Genomic DNA, 19,940 nt, shown 5'->3' on the forward strand with positions numbered 1-19,940 from the left:
TTTGCACCCCCAGCTGTCTCATTTAAGAAACCACTTCCATCAGAAAGCTAAGCTTTCCTTGTGCACGGAAAGGCCCCAAGCATCAGATTATGCGGACGGCATGCTATTCATAAACCAATATTTTACTTAGCTGAAATATTTAATCCTAAATCCATGGGCATTAAAGAGCAAGTACATGGTTTTTAGTTTAGGTTGCCCGAGGAGGAGGAGGAGGAGGAGGAGGAGGAGGAGGAGCGAATGGGCAGTTCAGGATGCTTGGAAGCTTGAATGAGATGTACTGAATATTCTGGAGGAAATGTAGCCAGAAGCACATTGCTTCTAGCAGAGGTTTAGCCCTACAAAGCCGAAACGAAACTGCTGTTAATCGTGGGAACAACAAAGGGTACACAGGCGATCCTCTAGCCAAGCTGCTTCTCTTTCAGGGGTCAGCCCCCTCCTCCAGTTTTCACTGCCTGGCTGTTTTAAAGAAAGAGTTTGAAATGCTCTTCCAGCACTAGTGTTGGGTTTAGTGCCCTAGTCCAGCTGTGAAAGGGTTCTGGTTACCTGTCAGAAAAAGACGGCTCTGGGTGGGAAGAGCAATGCCTCCCTGAGGAATTACTGCTATAATAGCAGGAGGTGGACACAGGATGGTGTTTTGGGTCTGCAAGTTTGCAAGAGGGTTCGAGGGCAAAATGTTTGCAAAACCTCACATTAACCAAGTGGGAAATGGGCTGGGAAGAGGGAAAGACCTTTGCTTTACAGCGTGGTGGTTTACGTCACACTTTTGTTTTGAGATGGCAGACTCTTCAAAAGGCAGGTGCTGGGGAGGAGTCAACTGCGACGGGGGGGGGGTTCAAATCTTCCTTGAGATGGGCTAACTTATGACCCACTTTTAGGGGCAATAAAATCAGTAACTCACCTGAAGCATCTGAAAGGACCCCAAAGACTCGCATATTATGGTTACAAATAATGGATGGTTACTCAACTGTTCATTTATCAATCCTGAAGCCATCCGTATTAGAGAAATTCCAAGACTTTGTAGAGCCCACAGCATGCTAGTTACTCACAATAATTCCTCAGGATCGCACCCTGAAAGTGACTGCATTTTTATTAAGTCTTAGAAAGTGTAAGGCTTGGATGAAGAACTGACACCCCAGAGACCTGAAGGTTTCCCCAACCAGTCCACACATTTGCTTTTCGGCCCTGCTCCCTGGCAGCAGATAGACTCAAGAAAAAATGCCCCTAGCAAACAAAGTGAGACCCTTTCTAAGCCGATTTATTTATTTGATTTATACTGCTCTTTTTTCTTACAAACTCAAAGTGGCTTCCATCATTCTCACTCTCATGCTCTGCATCTTATTCCCACAAACCACCACCCTGTGAGGTCAGGCTGAGAGTCTGTGACTTGTCCAAAGCCACCCAGTTGACCCCACAGGCAGGGGAGATCAGAACCCAGGTCACCCAAGTCCTGCGCCCTTAACCACTACACCACACTATCTCTCCCCCTAACTGCAGGAGGGTAGCGATTTTGCAGGAGGTTCCACCTCTAGGTTAACCCTTCCCACCTGCTTCATTCCCCCCCCCGCAAAAAAAATCTCCCCACTCAATGATGATTATTAGTGCTAATTGAACTGTTCACAACACGTTTTTTTCTCTCTTAGCCATGAAACTCCCTGGGTGACTTCAGGCCAAGTCGCTCACTCTCAGGCTAACCTACTTCGCAGGGCTGTTGTTCTGAGAATAAAAATCGAACTATGCAAGCTGCCTCCCCTGAAGAAAAAAGGTGGCATAAAATGTAATGTAACAGTAGGAACAAAAACAGCTTCCCTGCCAACATTTCCCCCAAAATCTTGGTAAAAACTTCCACCTGCAGGAAATGCAAGGCTGTTTCCAAGCTCCAGACGGTTACCGAGAGAGAATGCAAGCGTGGCGGGGAAGTGTCTGCAGACATGTGGTGAATGCTGGCCGGCACCACGGTGAGGAGTGAGATTAAGGCTAGAGCGCACCTGTGTCCTTAAGATCACGTGGGCACTCGCTGCCTGATTTTCATTCTCAGCAGAATGTTTGTTTCAATCCAGAGCTACGTTTCCTGCAATGTGGTCAGCGTACCTTTTCACTGGAGAAGCAAACCGCTCACTTCCTCAAGTCCAAATGAACATCATGAGTTGGAATCCAGAGCAGCAGATTTCTGATCATGCAGGATGGGAAGGAGGTTTTTGCAATTCCACTGCCCCTCTTTCCTTCTGAGACATTATAGGGGTCTAAGTTGGAATCAGCAACCACCTTCCTGCGCTGGATCCCACTGCTTTCCCATAAATGGAAAGAGCTCTTCCAATCAATACAAGCCAGTGTATTTATTTTATTATTTTACTACAATCGTTTTACAGTATTTTTATTTTTATTATTTTATTAAAATCATTTTAGAAAATTGAAATGCTGCATTTATTGTTCCCTCCCTCACACACACACACACACACACACAATTACTTCATTTAATACTCAATACGAATCTTTCATTTCATGGACACTCCAGTACAAGCACTTAGAAATACAGATGAGATTAGACTGAACACTGAACATTCAAAACAACTCAACTGGAAAATCTAGTTGGACCACTGCCCCCTGACTTTTTTTTCTAATTCCAGGTAAACATGTTTAACAACTTCACAACCAGTTACCGAACACTAGAACAAACTGGTCCCGATTGCTCCAATTCATTTTTTTATCCCTGGGGCAAAGGCCCAAGTCCTTTATCCATCCACTAGCTCTGAAGAACAATGGTAAAGATCTTCAACAGATGTGACAACTTTGGTCCCACAAAATTATAAATTATAGGGTGAAGTGAATGTAGATGACACAGGAAGGTCTAAAACAGGTCTGGGAGAAGCACTAAGTATCAATATTAATCTTCACTACAGGAATTTTATCAGTGTATCAGCAGTGTTTCATGCTAGTGAAATTCAGCTGCATTATATCTACAAGGTTGTCCCCCTTGATGGAGGAATTTGCAAATCGAAAGGTCTGTGCAATGTGGTAGCACTGCAAACCAGGGCAATTTGAGGGGGAGGTCTTCCAAATCATCCTTATATTTCTGTACCACCCAATAGCCAAAGATCATACAATAAAACACAATACTGATTAGAACAACAAGACATCATAAAATCTCATCAACAGTTAAAGCCATATTTAAAACCACATTTTTACAACTAAATGTTCAAGCTGACCCCTGATCGGCACACAAAACGGCTGCTGTCTATATTCCCGAGAAAAATAACCACCTTGTGAGAAATTTTTACTGCTTTTCCGAATTGGAAGTAGAATGGAAGTAGTATGAAAGTATGCCCATGAACCTCAACAGAAAATCTGAAAACTGAATGCAGGACTTTGCTCTAATGGAAAATGGGACAAAGGTCTTTACATAATAGTGCAGTGGAGAATTATTCTACAGGCGTATCTTTGTTACCATGCTAAATCATCCTTGCATAAGGACAATTTATGTGAGGACGCCTGAAAACAAAGATGTCTGAAAACTTTACAGGTGTCTGAAAACTTCCTTTTGAATGGTCTAAATATCTGGGGCCATGCTTGTTCAGGCAGACAATTGTATCCACTGGTAAAGTTGAACTGTTTCGTTCTGTTGTTCATCTTGTTTTGGGAGAAAAGTTAATCAAAAGTGTTTGTGTGTGTTTTTAAAGTAATAATGTTTAGATAGATTCTGGTATTCTTTAGCAGGGGCAAACGGTGACAATTAAGGAAATATGCACACTAACACTAGTCTCACCATGCATAATGGACTACCCTACACCCGTAAAGCAAATTATTATCTACTTTTCACAGATGCATACGGCATTGTAGATTCAAATCGCACAGTAGAGAAAGAGAACATATAGCAATATTTTTCATGGGAAGTGTCTCCAGATCCATGGATTTTCATGAGCAAAGGTCCCAGATTCAAAGTGCAGAATCTCCCATGAAAAGATGTTAGGTTTTAGGGCCTCTGCAGAACTATTGCCAGTTAGAACTGCCAATACTGGGGGATAATGACAAATGGCTTGAACTGAGACAAGACCATTTCCTGCATTTGATGATCCATTTAGCTATCTTAACTCTACTAACCACAGGCAATTCCGCTTAATAGCATGCTGGGCTTACAGAGCGGCAGAAGCGCCTGGGTTTCTTCTGGAGATCGCTTCCCTCTTGGCTTCTTCACCTGCAAAGGGGCAGGTGTGTACAATGAAAAAGGTTGAAAATCCGTATCTTTGTAACCCTGACCCTAATGGTTGAAGTAAAATGAAAAAGACAAGCCAATTTTTAAACTCATTTTTCCCTTATAAATTTATTCAAACCATTTGTTCTCCCATCCCAGGGCTGTTTATTTATTATTTATTTTTATTGATTTAAAGTTTTTCTATGCCATCCATTACTAAAAAAAAAAAAAAAAAAAGTCTCTGGACGGCTTACAAGGAACAAAAACCATAACAGCAACAACTTAACTTTACCCTGTCTTTCACTCTCCGGTCTGAGAAGTGACATGAAGGTTACAATTTCGAGCAGAGAAAATGCTGGAATTCAAACTGGAGGTTTGTGTGTACAATCCATTTGTGCAGTTCACAGCAGAATGATGCCATTCCAGTAAAAATAAGCCAAATGAACACACAAAAATGGCACAAGCCTCGAGTTTGCCTAGCCCTGCCCTAAAACACACTCGATTTAAACACGGATGCAACAGTACCCAGCAAATGATGCAGGAAGCCTTCCAGCGAGGCAACGGAGAGGGAATCCAAGTCGCCATCCCAGACGGCACAACCAGTACGTAAGCTGGGATTTTATTTTTCCATCTGCTATCTAAGCGGCATATTGTTCATATATGGTCAAGCAATATTGCCAACGTACAGAGGTTTGCCTGTGATCGCCGAGATTACATTATTAGATATGCTGTCTGCAAATAGCATCTAGTTCTGAAACCTAATCCGCACGCGTCACATCGACAGCCAGCTATCAAACAGTTACATAAAAGACTGGACCTTATGGCGGCTACTACGGCAGAAAGCTCTCTTTGGGGCAGGAAGGGGAAGGTTTCACAATATTCTGGACTGCCAAAGCATTCCTCAAGCATGATCGCATGAAGCCATGCTTGTAATTAAAGTCTGTAGCAGCACAGAACTTCCTTAATGTGGGGATGGCGTAATTTGTGACCCTGCAAGTTCAACTCCATGCACTGCCCCCTTTTTTATGGGTTCCCTGCTGTTCCAAAAGGCAATCCCAATCCCAGTGTTTGATTTTCCCAGGCAGGCAGCAAAAGCAAGCCACCACTGCAACTCCTTCTGATCGGGAGCTCAGGGGTTCAGCGGAGAGACAGTGCTCTGCCAGGGGAGACTGACGTCCGGGGGGAATCCAAACAGGATTGCCTTTGATGACTGTGCTCCCGTGTTTCCACAGGATATGTGTTAAGGGGGAGAGATGCAAGGGCTGCATTGCTTGCGCTAGGAATCCTCCGTCTCAGAAGCACCCACAGGTTCGGAAAGTACTGAAAGGTTGTCACACAGAGGAGGGCCCAGATCTCCTGTCCATCATCCTAGAGCGCAGGACATGGAATAACAGGCTCAAGTGACAGGAAGCCAGGTTCCGGCTGAACATCAGGAAGAGCTGCCTATTAGGGTAACAGCACAATGGAACCAGTTACAAAGGGAGGTTGTGGCCTCTTTCACATGGAAGGCATTCAAGATGCGACTGGACAGCCATCAGAGAGGGATGGTTGAACTTGGAGTCCTTCACTGAGCAGGGGGCTGGACCCCATGGCCTTCTTGGCCCCTTCCAACTCTACTATTCTGTGTTTCTGTTGTAACCAAGGCACAGTTCTAGGCTGGATGAGGCATGTTGGGAGTCGAAAGTCCTTTTGTCTGAACTTTCATAAAATTGTGCTTTAGCTTCCCCATTTGGGGCAGAACGAGCTGCTCAGCACCCCAAGTGGAAAACCCTTTACATTCTCTCCTGCTTCCAGTGCTTCATTCGTCTCCTATCACTCTTTCTCCTCCTTCTTTCACACTTCCACCCTTTCCAGCTTCTTTCATCACTCTCTCCTGTGTTTTCCTCCTACAACGATGTCTTCTCATCGCCTTCTTGTCTATTCACAGCGTTCTTGCTGTTATACTTAATAAAAATACCTTTCTACTTAATATGTTATTTTAATTTCTAAAATGTATAAGCAGACCTTTAGCTGCAAGGAACCCCAGAGTGGCATATAGCCAGTGTGGCGTAGTGGTTAAGAACGTGGGACTGGGACTCAGGCGATCCGGGTTCGAGTCCCCGCTCAGCCATGGAGCCAACTGGGTGCCTTGGGCCAGTCAGACTCTCAGCCCAGCCTACCTCACAGGGGTGTCGTTGTGGGGAGAAGATGGAGGAGAATGATGTAAACTGCCTTGAGCCCTTTGTAGGAAAAAGGCAGGGTATAAATCGGAAAATAAATAAATAAATAAAATACATTATTAGCATAAACAAACAAACCCAATGTAAAATTATACAATTACAAGGTGAATTAAAAACAACAATTACTCATTGGCCAACTATCCAAACAAAACCAGACCAAACAATGACATCTTAAAATACACTACATGGTCAACTACAAAACTATTAATAGATTAAAATGCTTAGGCTAAAAGAAAGGTTTCAGTTCGGAGCCAAAAACTAAAAGTTGCTACCCATCTGCTTTCTTTTGGAGGGGCATTTCAATGCTGGAATGGTACCTTGTGGCTACATAATGTGTAGCTTTCACTGATGATTTCTGGAAAATATCTTAGCGCATAAGCAAGAAGGAAATGATACTTTGGGCGTCTGCCTCCCAAGCCATGTAAGGCTTTGAAGGTGACTATCAACTCCTTGAAACTGGGCTTAGTAATAAGAGAGCGCTAATCTAAGAATTGGTGCAATACGGCAGGGCTGAACTTTGCGCGCTGGAGCTTCCAGACTCTCTGTAAAGACGACCCACCTTTGCTTGGTCGTGTGCAAACAGAACATTGGATGACTCGAAATGCTCATCGCTTGAGAAATTCAGGCTCAGAAAAATGGTGACGTGCAGGGGAGACACACGAAAGAAGTGTATAAAATTATGCATGGGGTGCAGAAAGTAGGTGGGAAGGAAAACTCTCTCATAGTACTTAGGGAATTCCCATGAAGCCAAATGGTGGGAGATTTGGAGAGATGGAGGTTAACTGTTCCACATGGTAGTAACTCAATGTCACACAATGTAGTGAGGACCATCAACTTGACTACGAGTTGCAACAGCTGTGGGCTACCTCCAATATCAGACAACACTGGGAAACACAAGGTGGTGTGTGCAATCGCACTCACACCCTGCTTGGTCACCATGGTAAGGAACGCTGGGAGAAGGGGACCTCCTTTCTGACAGTTCTTACGTCCCCACTTTTGTGGATCCTCATCTTTCAACCTACAATTACTGTTTGGGTCACCATCCTTTCCCTGTTGGCTCAGGTTCTCCTCCTTCGATCACAAAAAAAGCACACACCTCTTTGTCTGCACAACTTTTACAGCGTGGCAAAGTATCAGACCAAGATGGATCGAGAGCGCCACAATTTATAATCCATCAAGCCAAAAGCAGTTTGTAAATCATGCATGGAGCTGGTCATTCGTTAAGGGCCTCCTGCTTTGGCCCAGGACTGCAAAAAGCAGAACTTGTTGGATTCTGGACACATGGTTGGTGAGCTCTGTTTAGCTTAGTACAGGGGAAAGCAACACGTGGCTCTCTCCCACTTCCGGTTGACATCGTGGCAAGACATTTGTGAAGAATGGGGCTCCGTAATTCATGCCGGTAATCCGTTCAACAGGGGGCCAGGAGAGGCCCATCCAAGCCCTGTCGGGGCAGGGACTAGGAGCGCGAGCATGCTTCTGGCTGGTGGGGAGCGGTGGCTCCACATCTGCCGGGAGAAACTTGGGAATTTTCTCAGTCGAACCGGACGGGGGGGGTGCCCCGCCACAAGCCATCGACGCCAGTTTAACAGCGAAGAATAAAAGCTTGAAATACATCGGACCTGCTGGGTGAGCACTTCTGCTTTCTAAAATATTGCCCGTGAAAGAACATGTGAAGCAAGTATCGATCTGAATAAAAAAAGAAAAGCCCTTCTGACCGTTCTTATTATTTATACATCCACACTTGCAGAGGAAATTTATTTATTTATTTAAAACATTTCTATGCTGCCCCCATCGCAACAAAGCCTTGGGGCAGCTCACAAAATTCATAAAAAGATACAATTAATAATTTAAAAACTGGTACCATCTCGGCTATATATATTAAAATCTATAAATACAATAAATTATTATTATTATTATTATTATTATTATTATTATTATTATTATTAAATACAGCCTGTGGGTGGGTCCTGGGGAGGGGGCTAAAACAATTCCCTAACCCCCTAATGGTTCCCTAACCCCACTTCAGTCGTACAAAAGCTGCGCAGGCCTGCTTTGAAATATCCCTCGTGTTTTAGGTTTTTTGCAGCAATACAGATTCAGAGTAAAAGAGTAAAGCAGATTTTACATGAAATAGAAGCCTCACCTTTATCAGGGCAAGTCCCGCCACAGATCAGAACATCGGGTGGTGGACTTAAGGTACCATTAAGGGACATAAAGCATCAGTTACTTTGTTCGTGCAATATTAGTGCCAACAGCAGGCGCCATTTCCATCCAACTCAGGTACCAAAAAGGTCTTGGGCCACAAGTATGCGTTGCATTCTACCTCCTTCCACCAATCTCTTCCTCCGCATCCTATTTGTACTGGTCAGTGCCAGTAAAATCCCCATCATCAAGAAAGGCATTAATGAAGCCGGTGCTTCTATCAAACCTTTGAGCTTCTACATGATACAAAGCCAGACTCCACCGCTGGGTTCCTAACACACACAAACAACTTTTCCTACCCAAGAAAATGAAATAAATTGTGTTTAACAGTACATCTGATGTCCATTATTACCCCATCCAAAAGAAGTGATGCCAGGTAATATGACTCAGTGGGTATTTCTGAATCCTTTGTACATGAGGTCATTATGCAATTATCTTTGTTGTGAACAAGTTATTTCTAGATGCCTTTGTCAGAATAAAGGTCATAAGCTCCCCAGAATTAATTTCTTCCACTGCTCAAAAACAGGTTTATTGCTGGCTAGTTTTCAGGTTTGGTAGTTTTATTTACTGTACACATGTTATTTATGTTCATATGTTATGCACCTAACAGCTATAAGAGAACCAGATATCCAGCAGTATTTGTTTAGCTTTTCCTTGCCTCCCCATTGGCATGTTGGGAAAAGTTGTATTGGATGAATTTTTACATGCAACGTATTGGTTAAAGGCATAGGAGCACAGACAGGAGAAAATAAGAGAAATTCTCTCAAGAACACAAGAACTACCTTTCTGGTAAAGACCAGAATTCATATAATCTAATTCTGAAATTCCATCTCAACTATAGCCAGAAGGTAATTCTAGAAACTTCAGAAGAAGAGCGTAAAAGTAATGGCTATATTATTTTATCTGTCCTTCTTAAACTTCTAATCAGGTTTAATCAACATTTGGGATTTAGATTTGTAACAGGGTAGAACTTTATTTTCCTGGGCTCCAAGATCACCACAGATGGGGACTGCAGCCAAGAAATTAAAAGACGCTTGCTCCTGGGGAGGAAGGCTATGGCAAATCTAGACAGCATACTAAAAAGCAGAGACATCACCCTGCCAACAAAAGTGCATATAGTCAAGGCTATGGTTTTCCCAGTTGCAATGTATGGCTGTGAAAGTTGGACCATAAGGAAGGCTGAGCGCCAAAGGACTGAGGGCTTTGAATTGTGGTGCTGGAGGAGACTCCTGCGAGTCCCTTGGACCGCAAGGCAATCAAACCAGTCAGTCCTAGAGGAGATCAACCCTGACTGCTCTTGAGAAGGCCAGATCCTGAAGATGAAGCTCAAATACTTTGGCCACCTAATGAGAAGGAAGGACTCCTTGGAGAAGAGCCTGATGCTGGGAACAATAGATGGCAAAAGAAGGGGATGGCAGAGGATGAGGTGGCTAGATGGAGTCACTGAAGCAGTTGGTGTGAGCTTCGGTGGACTCTGGGAGATGGTGGAGGACAGGAGGGCCTGGAGGAATGTTGTCCATGGGGTCGCGATGGGTTGGACGCAACTTCACAACTAACAACTACAACAGGGTGGAACTGTTCTTTGATAGTGAAAAAGTTATTGTGCTAAATTTGAATTAGTATAATTTAAGCAAGTTGCAATCTCAGACTCTGTTCTGAATCTCTAAAATGCAAATAATATTTGCAGCAATCTCAAGATTGCTGCAGGGTAAAACAAGATAATGATTGTGAAACACTTTGCATGTTAGAATTTTTTAAGGTTCAAGGAAAAAAAGAGTAATTGGATAGAAGTGGGATGAGTAATCCAACTCAACAGAACAGGAGGACTCAAAATTTTTGACACACCTGAATGATCTGGTTATGCAGGTATCTGATAGGCTTCATAGAAGTCTAAAAATTCCAAGCTTCCATTATTTCTGCAGGAAAACGAAACTCATTTCTCATATTTTTAGCAGATTGCTAACAAACGTTTCTTATCTAGGGCAATAAAAAATGTGGTCTTAATGTGAGAGTCAGTGCTGGGAGTAGACATAATTAAACATCAAAAAGTCAATAATCAATTTCATGACATTAACTCAACTTCAAAAATACATTATAGGACACTTTCCCATCACTTATGTATTTATTGTGTATTTTAGGGCACAATCCTATTGCGATGCTTGGAAGCACCCAAGCTCTGGCTGTTGCATGCAGAGTAGGGGGAAGGATGGGGGCATTCTTAAGTTATCTGCCCTAAACGTTTTCCTAGTCAGGTTTTTTTTTTTGGCCATCCATCTGAAACATTTCAGAAGGAGCCTGGAGCGGCATCAGGATAGGTCAGATCTTGGTCTCTTTCCCTCTCTCTTCCTGACTTTGGAGATTCACTGCAGCGGTGAATGAAGGAGGGCAGAGTCTGAGCAGCCTCCAACCTCAGAACCAGGAATCTCAACAACTCTGTAACTCAGATACACCCCATCCAAATGTTTATATACCACTTATTTTAAACAGGCCAAAACAAGTTACGGAAACAATGCATCATTATCAGAACACAACAAGATTTGGACAAGTTGATGGCTTGGAGAAGCCAGGCTAAACAAGGATGGTTTTAATCAATTCCAGGGGTTTAAGGTTCACTCATTAAAAGCTAATATTGCACCCTGACTCTTACCGGGGATATCACGATAAAAGCATTCCAGAGGAATCGATCCATAAGTTTATCACACAAAAACAAACAAGTTTTGTGGCTTCTTAAAGACTAACAAATTGATGAAGGCTTGCTGACGTCCAAAGCTCATTTCCCTGGATGCATATAATACCTAAGAGGCTGAGTATCTACACCATGAATCATGGAGAGAAAATTATTATTTTTGAACAGAACAAGGCCAAAATGTCAAGCCATGCAAGAGATAAACATCTGACTCAAACCAAAGGCAACTATGAAATTAACATGAAAATTGGCACAGTAAAATTGGCCAAAAATGTGGGAGCAACTCTAAGAACCTATTAATAGAAGCTGAAAGAACAAGGATTTCCTGTTATCTTAATAACATAAACTGTGAGAGGTTGGCTAAATTTACATCCCTTATCATTATAACACCAAGGGTGGCAACTGCAACATATTTTTCCCCACAGCATAGAATTCCACAACCTCCTTTTCAAATTTTGCAGAGAACATTCAAAATGAACAAATATTATACCAATATCCATCCCCTTCCACTTTTTAACTAGCCAGAGGTTTCATAGGCAAAATAGAACTTTATCCAGTATATGAAGACTTCAGAGATCGCAAGTGTGTGATTTATACTCAAGGTGAGTTACTGAGGATAAACTAACATGGAAAGAACTACCAGAACCTGTCATGATTTTGTCTTTGGGGCATTCCTGTTTAAAAATGTTGAACCTCATGTTTGCTGAGACTGCCATGGAGGCTAATTTCAAAAAGACAGTGTTCAAGAAGCAAATTCCAGATGAAGGTGTGGGGAACACTATACGCTTCATTCCAACCAAAGTGACGCTCTCTCCCATCCCAGTTCCGATCATACTTCTCCTAACCTCCGGGGCACAGACTGTCTCAATTTTTACAAATGCCATCGGGGCAGTGGGTCTTTGTTGGGTCTTCTGGCTTCTGTGGATATATTTCTGGAAGAAGTTGGGTAAGGACAGGTACTGTGTTCTGCCAACTCTGCTTCTCTTTTTGGGCATGGAAGGAAGGAGAAGTCAAGTCAGTGTGACTCAGTTTCCCAACCTCCCTCCCTTCCATTGCACTGTAACAAAGATGAGATAGTAAGGAACTGGCTTTTAGGCATGATTTCAGCATTTTCAAGTCCAGCTTTTATTATGAGGTTTCGGGAGGTTTGTGTGCCTACACACTTACACATCACCCATCCATAAAACCTGAATCGAAAGACAGGCTGCTGCTGTTTCTGGAGGAAGTGGAACACCAACATGAAGGGTGCTTGGTTGGAAATGGCAAAGATGTCCATGTCCGGTGTTTAAAAAGCTACTTAATCATCAATGAGCATCGTGGCTATTAATTTTACTAGGGTCACAGGCTAATTTCCCTGGTTCAATCAAGATGATACCAACCACATTTAAAGGCCCACTGATTTGGAAGGATCTTTGCTGGCAGACGAAAAGTGGAGAGGGTATTGTTTTACACCAGGAATTTGTCTCAAGCATCAATCAGCGTCAGGGAATAGACTAAATGAGGAAAGGTTTAGTACAGGGGTGTCCAACCTTTCAGCTTCTCTGGGACACTCTACAAGAAGAATCGTCTTGGGCCACACATTAAATTCACAAATACTAACGAAAACTGATGAGCAAAAAAAAAAAAAAAAAAGTCTGCATAAATTTCATGATATCCACCACCACAGATAAGCAAAAAGGTCCTCACATAATAATCCTAAGAGAGCATATGTAAATATATTTTATGTGACACTGCAACACAATGTTGTCGTCTACAAAGTTCATGCTTGAGAACAGCCCAACCGAGTTATCAGGAAAAAAAATCGCAAAAAAATCTCATGATGTTTTAAGTAAGTTTACAATTTTGTGCTGGGCCACATTCATAGCCACCCTGGGCTGTGTGTGGCCCACAGGACACGGGTGGGGCACCCTGGTTTAGTATATACAGCAAAGAAGATGGACCTCCGTGCCTCATCGTGTGGGCCAGGGAGGTCCAACTTTTTGTATCTTGAGAACCGCATGAGGACCTCGACGTGGAGCCCTCTTGCGCGTGAGCCAATGAACACTTCCCAGCATGCCCTGCTTGGTTCTGCTGATGGGCGCAAAGGCGCTCTCTTCCTGGACCTCAGGATGGGGCAAAGGCCTTGCGAGAGCACACTGCACTCCTGCCCATGCCATCGCTGGGATCTGGACTGCAGGAGAGTGGTGGGCCCCAGGCAGTAAGAGGGCCACAGAGCAGGGCCTTGGGGGCCATATGCAGCCCACGGGCCGTGTGTCGGACCACCCTGCTCTGGACAATTTTATCCATAACTAAAATAAAAACAGGAATGTCCCACATATACCAGGTATAGATTTTGCATCTTTTCTGCATTTTGTCAGGGATACTTTCCCCAAGTTTATCTTGGCTCATGGTGGATCTTTTCAAGTTAATCTCTAATGAAGGAAAAGGTATCAAAGTCATAACCCCAAAAGAGTATTATTTAAAGAGCGTGTTTTTGTGAAGGTTATTCATTACCAACAGTCAATGGCCAGTATTACTGGGGTCATAGACTACTGATCGCTCCTTCTGCCCCACAGACTGTTGTGCCCCCCAGTGGCCTGGCAGTTTCTGGACATAGAGAATCCTATTCTACATCCATCAGAACAGGTCGTTACTGAGTTAAAGTGGGGAGACGCAAGTCCTCTTTCCCAAAACAATAAAGAGCAACAGCTAGCCTATATATATATATATATATATATATATATATATATATATATATATATATATATATATTATGGAATTCAAAGAGTTTATTCTATCACAAATCATAGTCACAAAGGCCTACTGTATAGAGTTCTTTTTTTTAAAGAAGATTTTCCAAAGCAGAATTATCATGTGACAGTGTAGAAAGCCAAGAATATACATGGAGAGCTTGAAAATTTGTTTCATGCTGCAGTGCAAAATTCTGTTATGTTGCAACTGAATTCTGCAGCATCCCATACCAGAATTAGTGCTTCTAGATTATATATTTAGTTCTTAAGCACATCTAATCAAGAAAATAACTATTCAGAAAAACAGAAGAAAAGTCAAGATGCGTCTTTCTGGGACTATTTTGAACATCAGAAAGCTCAATGCACAATTTCTTGATTAGCATTAAAGGTTATCTCATACCAATAAGATGACTGGTAAATTGGATACGCAGTACTTATAGAAGTACTAAGTGTACTTCTATATTCAAAATTTGCTCCTGAAAACACAATTTGATTAACAGTTCCAACCAAAGCTGGTTATTCCTTCCAGATTTCACTTCCATAAAACTCAACTTCTGTTCCTGGTAAACCTCAAGAAGCATATTTTTCTAAGCCAGAGGTACAGACACAAATGCAGACACACACTTACTGCTTTTTCTCCCTAAGGGATTTGGCTTCCAGCTGGTCCTGCAATTTTCTAATTGATTTATATGTATTCACACTTCATTTACTGTATACATTACTTGTTTTGAAGTATTTCAATTGCTTGCTGATTCACATTACTTTCCCAGAAGCACCACCCTCCACTTCTCTCTCCGTTTACTTTTGAAGAGGGTGTTTTCCTGGTTCTCTCCTGCCAGCCGCAGTGGGATCATAAGAGGGCACTGAAAGAAGCTGTCAGAGTCTCTCTTAAAAGAACAATCCCTGGAGCATCCTTCTAGAAGTGGAAATGGTGACTCTCAGCCAGGTGTGTGAAGATCCAGATAGAATCCGGCTCTCTTGTATTCACCAGACTTTCTCATGCTTGGGGCTGGCCAGGAAGGAACCAGAGCTGAGATCAATTAGCAAGAGCAGCAGTGATAAATTAATGGAGCATCACTTCCGAAACACGAGGAGTACTAGTTCCCCTGTGCTCAGCACGAGTCAGACCTCACCTGGAGTGCTGTGTCCTGTTCTGGACAAGAAGTTTCAAAAAGATGCAGAAGAGCTAGAAAGGGTACAGAGGAGAACAACAGGGATGATTCAGGGGGCAGAGCAACTGGGCATGTTCAGCCTCAGGATGAGAAGACTGAGGGGGATATGATAGCCCTCTACAAGCACCTCAACAGCTATCACAAAGAGGAAGGACAAGATCTCTTCTTGTTCAGTCCAGACTTCAGGATATGGAATAATGGACTTAAGTTAAAAGAAACCAGATTTATGCAAGACTTCAGGAAGAATTTCCTGACTGTCAGAGCAGTACGACCATAGAACCTATTCCTCGGGGAAGCTGTGGGCTCTTGCTTGCTGGAAACATTCAAAAAACATCTGGAGAGTCATCTGAAAGGGATGGTGTAACTTAAGGTCCTGTATTCAGCAGGAGGTTGGACCTGATGGCCTTCCAGCCTCTTTCAACTCTACCCTTCTATGATTCTATCCCTATACCACCCCATAGACAGAGCTGTTCGAGTTTTGAGTCCAAATCAAGTCTGCAAATACTCCTGCAAGTTTGCAAAAACTGCAAATAGGAGTGGACCCTTCCTTGTGCAAAGTAGAAAGCATACACTCCGTGGAAAGGATGCAATGCCCACAAGCCATGTTTATGGAAAGAGAAATCTGTTTGTGCAGACAACACCTGTGCACAAGCCAATCTTGTGCATCCAGCAGAACGAAAATCCGCATGGGAATACTCAGCTCAAGGCAGATTCAAGGCAGAGGGAATGTAGGCTGGAGCCTGGGAGCTGAAATCCAAGGAAAACCAAGAGATGCCCACGGGCAAGCCAGATTCCTCACACCTCACTGGTCTCACCATCACTGGAGGGCATGATGACTGGCAACGCAAAGGGGGCAAAGCTGATGGCAGGACTGGGAAGAAATGAGTGGCAATAAATTGAGGTAGTCACTGGAAGCCGAGGAACCCATGCGGGAGTTGCAATCCATCAGATTCCCTGGGCTCAGCTCCCTGTGCATGGAGCTTTCCAAGGCTCAAAATGAGATAATTCCCCAAAGTAGATACAGCTTTACTTTTCTTCTAGTTAAAACTTCCAAATAGTTATTTTCTTGATTATATGTGACTGGGAAGTAAATATATAATCTGGAAGCACTATTTCTGGTATAGAATGATGCAGGGCTCCGTTGCAATGTAATATAATTTCCTGGACTCAGGGCTGTGAATCCGCAGTTACGGTTCCTTCAAACCAAGTCACTGCTATGTTGACTGTGCAACTCAGGTGTTACCAATCTGTTGGTTCTTCCTGCTCGCAATCCCAAGTTTTTACAGAGTGGCTAAAAATATGGACCTGTTGGTCTTATCATGCTTGTTCACATATTTCTGTGTAATCTTCATAACATAGTCAGACTAGGAATAGCTTAAACTTTCCCAAACCAACCAACCAACCAACCAAAAGCATGCCTGAAACAGGAAATGCACAACTATAAATCAAGCAAGAGCCGGAGATGTCAGGATGGTCCAAACAATATCATAAAAGTATAATTCACGACCAGGCGATACATTTATTCCCTGATATGAATCAAATACTAGTTAAATATATCACTCAAATGTCCCAAAATGTTCTTCCTTAGGCCATGCTTCGTAAAGTTTGGATTATAAAGATGAATTCATTTCAAAATCAACTAATTAACGGTTAATTCTGATTGTGGGCAAGAGAACAAAAATCAATACAATCATGACTTGGATTTGTTGCAGGAAGGAAACACAAAAAATATGAAGAGAAAAAAACACAAAGACAGGAAAAACATAAAACAGAGAAATGACGACAAGGAAGGAAGGGAGATAAAAGAGGCAGGTAGCTGTGACTAAAACCTGAGTGAGAATGCTGAATAAACAACCAACGGCCATGGCCATTTCCTGTTAGCTCTAGTAGCATTTTATAGGTGATGAATGACCCAAATTTATGAGCCTGTGGCTTATTTAAACTGAGGACAAGTTTTATAGAAAGTGGGAACAAGCAGAGAGTGCTAAAACCTCTCCGCTGCAGACTTCCTTCCCACCGTCTGTCCAGTTCAGGTTTTTCTCTTTCAGCATCAAAAGCAAACGTGACTAGGAGAAAGAGACTGGAGCAGAAAGGACAGGTGTGAGAGATTACAAAGCTGGGGACACCTGCTTTGTACACCACAGCCGATTCAAGCAAACAAGTGCTCCAGACACACCTAGTCTGGCCTCAAGACAAGCACATCCATTTACATACAGCCTTTGAACTGTGCCCATAAGCAAAACTGAGAAATGTTAGCTTCCTCGGGCTTTATCTAGCCACCTGTGAGAGCATTCTAGAGACCAGGAATCCACCTGTGATCTCTGTTAGACAGCTCCATGTGAGAAGCCAGTAGGTAACCCCCTATTCCTTGGTGGAAGGAGAAGCTAGCTAGAGGATGCGTTGTGGTGGCCTGTGGGTCCTTATGCGGCATCCTTCATTTCCCTTCCACCAGTACTATTAAGATGGGACCTGGGAAAAGGAAAGCAGCTCACCTGTTCTGGACAAGGTTGCACTGACTCAGAAAGAACAAGTACTTTGTGAGGATGTTTGTGGTTGTTCTTAGATGCCCAAGAGGTTTGTGTGGAAAGGAGCCTGTGCTAACAACTTAGGTTGGTATGTCAGTGGTGCCTTTCCCTGGACAGGGATAGCCTGACCAGTGTAGTCCAGGAACTGGTAACCAGGTTCCATGAACTGGAATTAGGCTACTGTAAGGTGCTCAATATGGGGCTGTTGTTAGCCAGACCCTTCCAAGACACTAAATAGTCCTTTATAATGCAGATCATTTTTGGCACGTCACAGCTAACCAGACAACGCCCTCTAGCAAAGTGAGTGATAAGCCTCTGCTCATGTAAAGATTGAGTGTTGAGGCCAAACTGGGCTCAGTCTTCCCAGTCTTTCCCTTCCATTAATGCTGTGGGCTCCATCCTCCAGGTGGCTCGCACTGGAAGAGAGCCAGCCAGCAAAACCAACACAAGCCCTCTAACTGGGAAGCTCCTCTCTCCCAGTGCCTCATCGCAGGGGCAGAGACCAGGCAAGGCAACGGCTCTCCCTCCTCTCCTAGCGCCCCTCCAGCTTTTCCAAAAGATGCCTGCTCTCGTGGTCAGCCTGGAAAACTGTGGGCAGCAACCTGGATGGCGCTTCCAAGACCCTTGCTCCCTTCAATCTTCCTGCCCTCCCATCACCTCCTCCGCTGTGCTCCCCTTCAGAATCCGATAACAAAGGCCCTTGGAAAGTCAACGAAGAGTGAGTCTCTGGCCCACTCCTTACAGGGGCTGCCCTCATATTTGGCCTGACGGGGCAGCTGGCACAGAATCCAGAGGCCAGGGTGCCGAGAGGAAGGCCAAACCCGGCACATGTTACCGTGGTGCTGAAGCAAATGCGCTGGCGGCCTGCTTGCTACCAAGCAAAGCTCAGGGTCTTGCTGCAGGCAGGCCTGAAGCACCTTGGGATCAGTGTCCCTGGTGGGCCACCTTCCCCAGAAGCTGCAGGGACTGCCCAAATTGGCAGGGTGGGTTAGAAATCAAGTGGGTTGGCAGAGGAGGCCTTGCTCAGCAGGAATGGCAAGTGCAAAGGGCCGAGAGGTTGAATTAAGAGAAGTATTGGGGGAACAGGATGAGAGTGAATAATCCAGGTACTTACACACCTGAACTTTGCAAATGGGCTGAAAACACCAGGATTTCCACCTTCACAGGCATGCATCACGGGTCGTGTACCTATTAAAAGTGTGGCGATAAATAAATACATAAATAAAGGAGGACAGGAAGCAGCAGCATCCAAACTGCAGGTACTTTCATCAGGAAAACAAGCTCCTTCAAGGTGACTGTGCAAATAACAGGCAGATGCGGAATAAGAGGCAAAGGGGAAAGAGTTTGCCAAGAGGAGTGGCAGAGAAGGACCGCAAGCGGGAAAGGAAGCATTTGCTGGACAGAACTTGGACGGAGGGCAGGATTCAGCAGGCGCAGCGCCATCTGTTGCTAAGCACCGAGCATTTGGGCACCAAGTTTGCCTCTGGGCATAGGCGAGGCACAGTTTTAGTTGCTCTTGGGGCATGGCTCACCAGCCAACTACCTCGAGACACAAGTAAATGGCCATCCAGGTTCAGACAATAGGCTATGCCCTGGAAGACTGAGCAAATCCTACTTCCAGTCATGATCTGTTAGGCTGGCTCGTAAACCACAAACAAAGCACTCTGCAGGGAGCGCACCAAATTTGTCAACACGCTAAGCAAGCCAGGGTACATCCCGATCTGTACCTCTTCCTTGTATCTTAGTTCCTAATCTATACACATAAAAGAAAAACAACACACACAGAGTAATGTGCTTCCCAAAATAAAAGCACCACTGAAGTTTCTACTTTGTTTTATTTGTTTTTCCATTTCTGCTAAGAGTTGGAGGTTTACATGGAATGATTGGGCTGCAGGGTCAGTTTTTCATAATTGTTGACATAGTCTGTAAAAGCTTTAAGAATAAAATATTGCTTTTTAATGCCATACAGGTTATCAGCAGGTACAGCAATAAAAGCAAGCAGCGTTTGACACCACGGAGTATTTTTCTCATTTCTTAGATCATTTTTTAAATTGTGTGAACCACTCACTTCAGTTCCTTATGCAATCTAAACGTCACGACGTTTGGCTTACATACTCTCTTCTAACATGGTCGCACCCCTATTACTCCCACTTTTAATCTAAAAATAAGCTTTGCTAACTTTCTTATAGGCAGGAAAGGTCACTTCAAAGAGCTGTCATCT

General features: G+C 43.6%; 1 protein-coding gene across 9 annotated transcripts in view; it reads right to left on the minus strand.

The window, feature by feature from the left end:
• The window catches only part of SLC12A7 (solute carrier family 12 member 7), a 100,785-nt gene that overhangs the window by 76,139 nt on the left and 4,706 nt on the right, over positions 1-19,940 (minus strand). Inside the window, exon 1 of one of the 9 annotated variants that reach the window (XM_044442981.1) lies at positions 18,838-18,904. The exons of 7 other annotated variants lie outside the window; for them this stretch is intronic. In XM_044442981.1, the coding sequence (XP_044298916.1) occupies positions 18,838-18,889 (52 nt within the window). In that variant the 5' untranslated portion in view covers positions 18,890-18,904. Of the gene's footprint in view, positions 1-8,548; positions 9,673-18,837; positions 18,905-19,940 lie in introns of those variants that run through there. One more of the 9 variants, XM_044442980.1, reaches the window with a different exon arrangement.

This window comes from Varanus komodoensis, unplaced genomic scaffold, assembly GCF_004798865.1.
Source record: "Varanus komodoensis strain SLA01 unplaced genomic scaffold, ASM479886v1 scaffold40, whole genome shotgun sequence".
Lineage (NCBI taxonomy): Eukaryota > Metazoa > Chordata > Lepidosauria > Squamata > Varanidae > Varanus > Varanus komodoensis.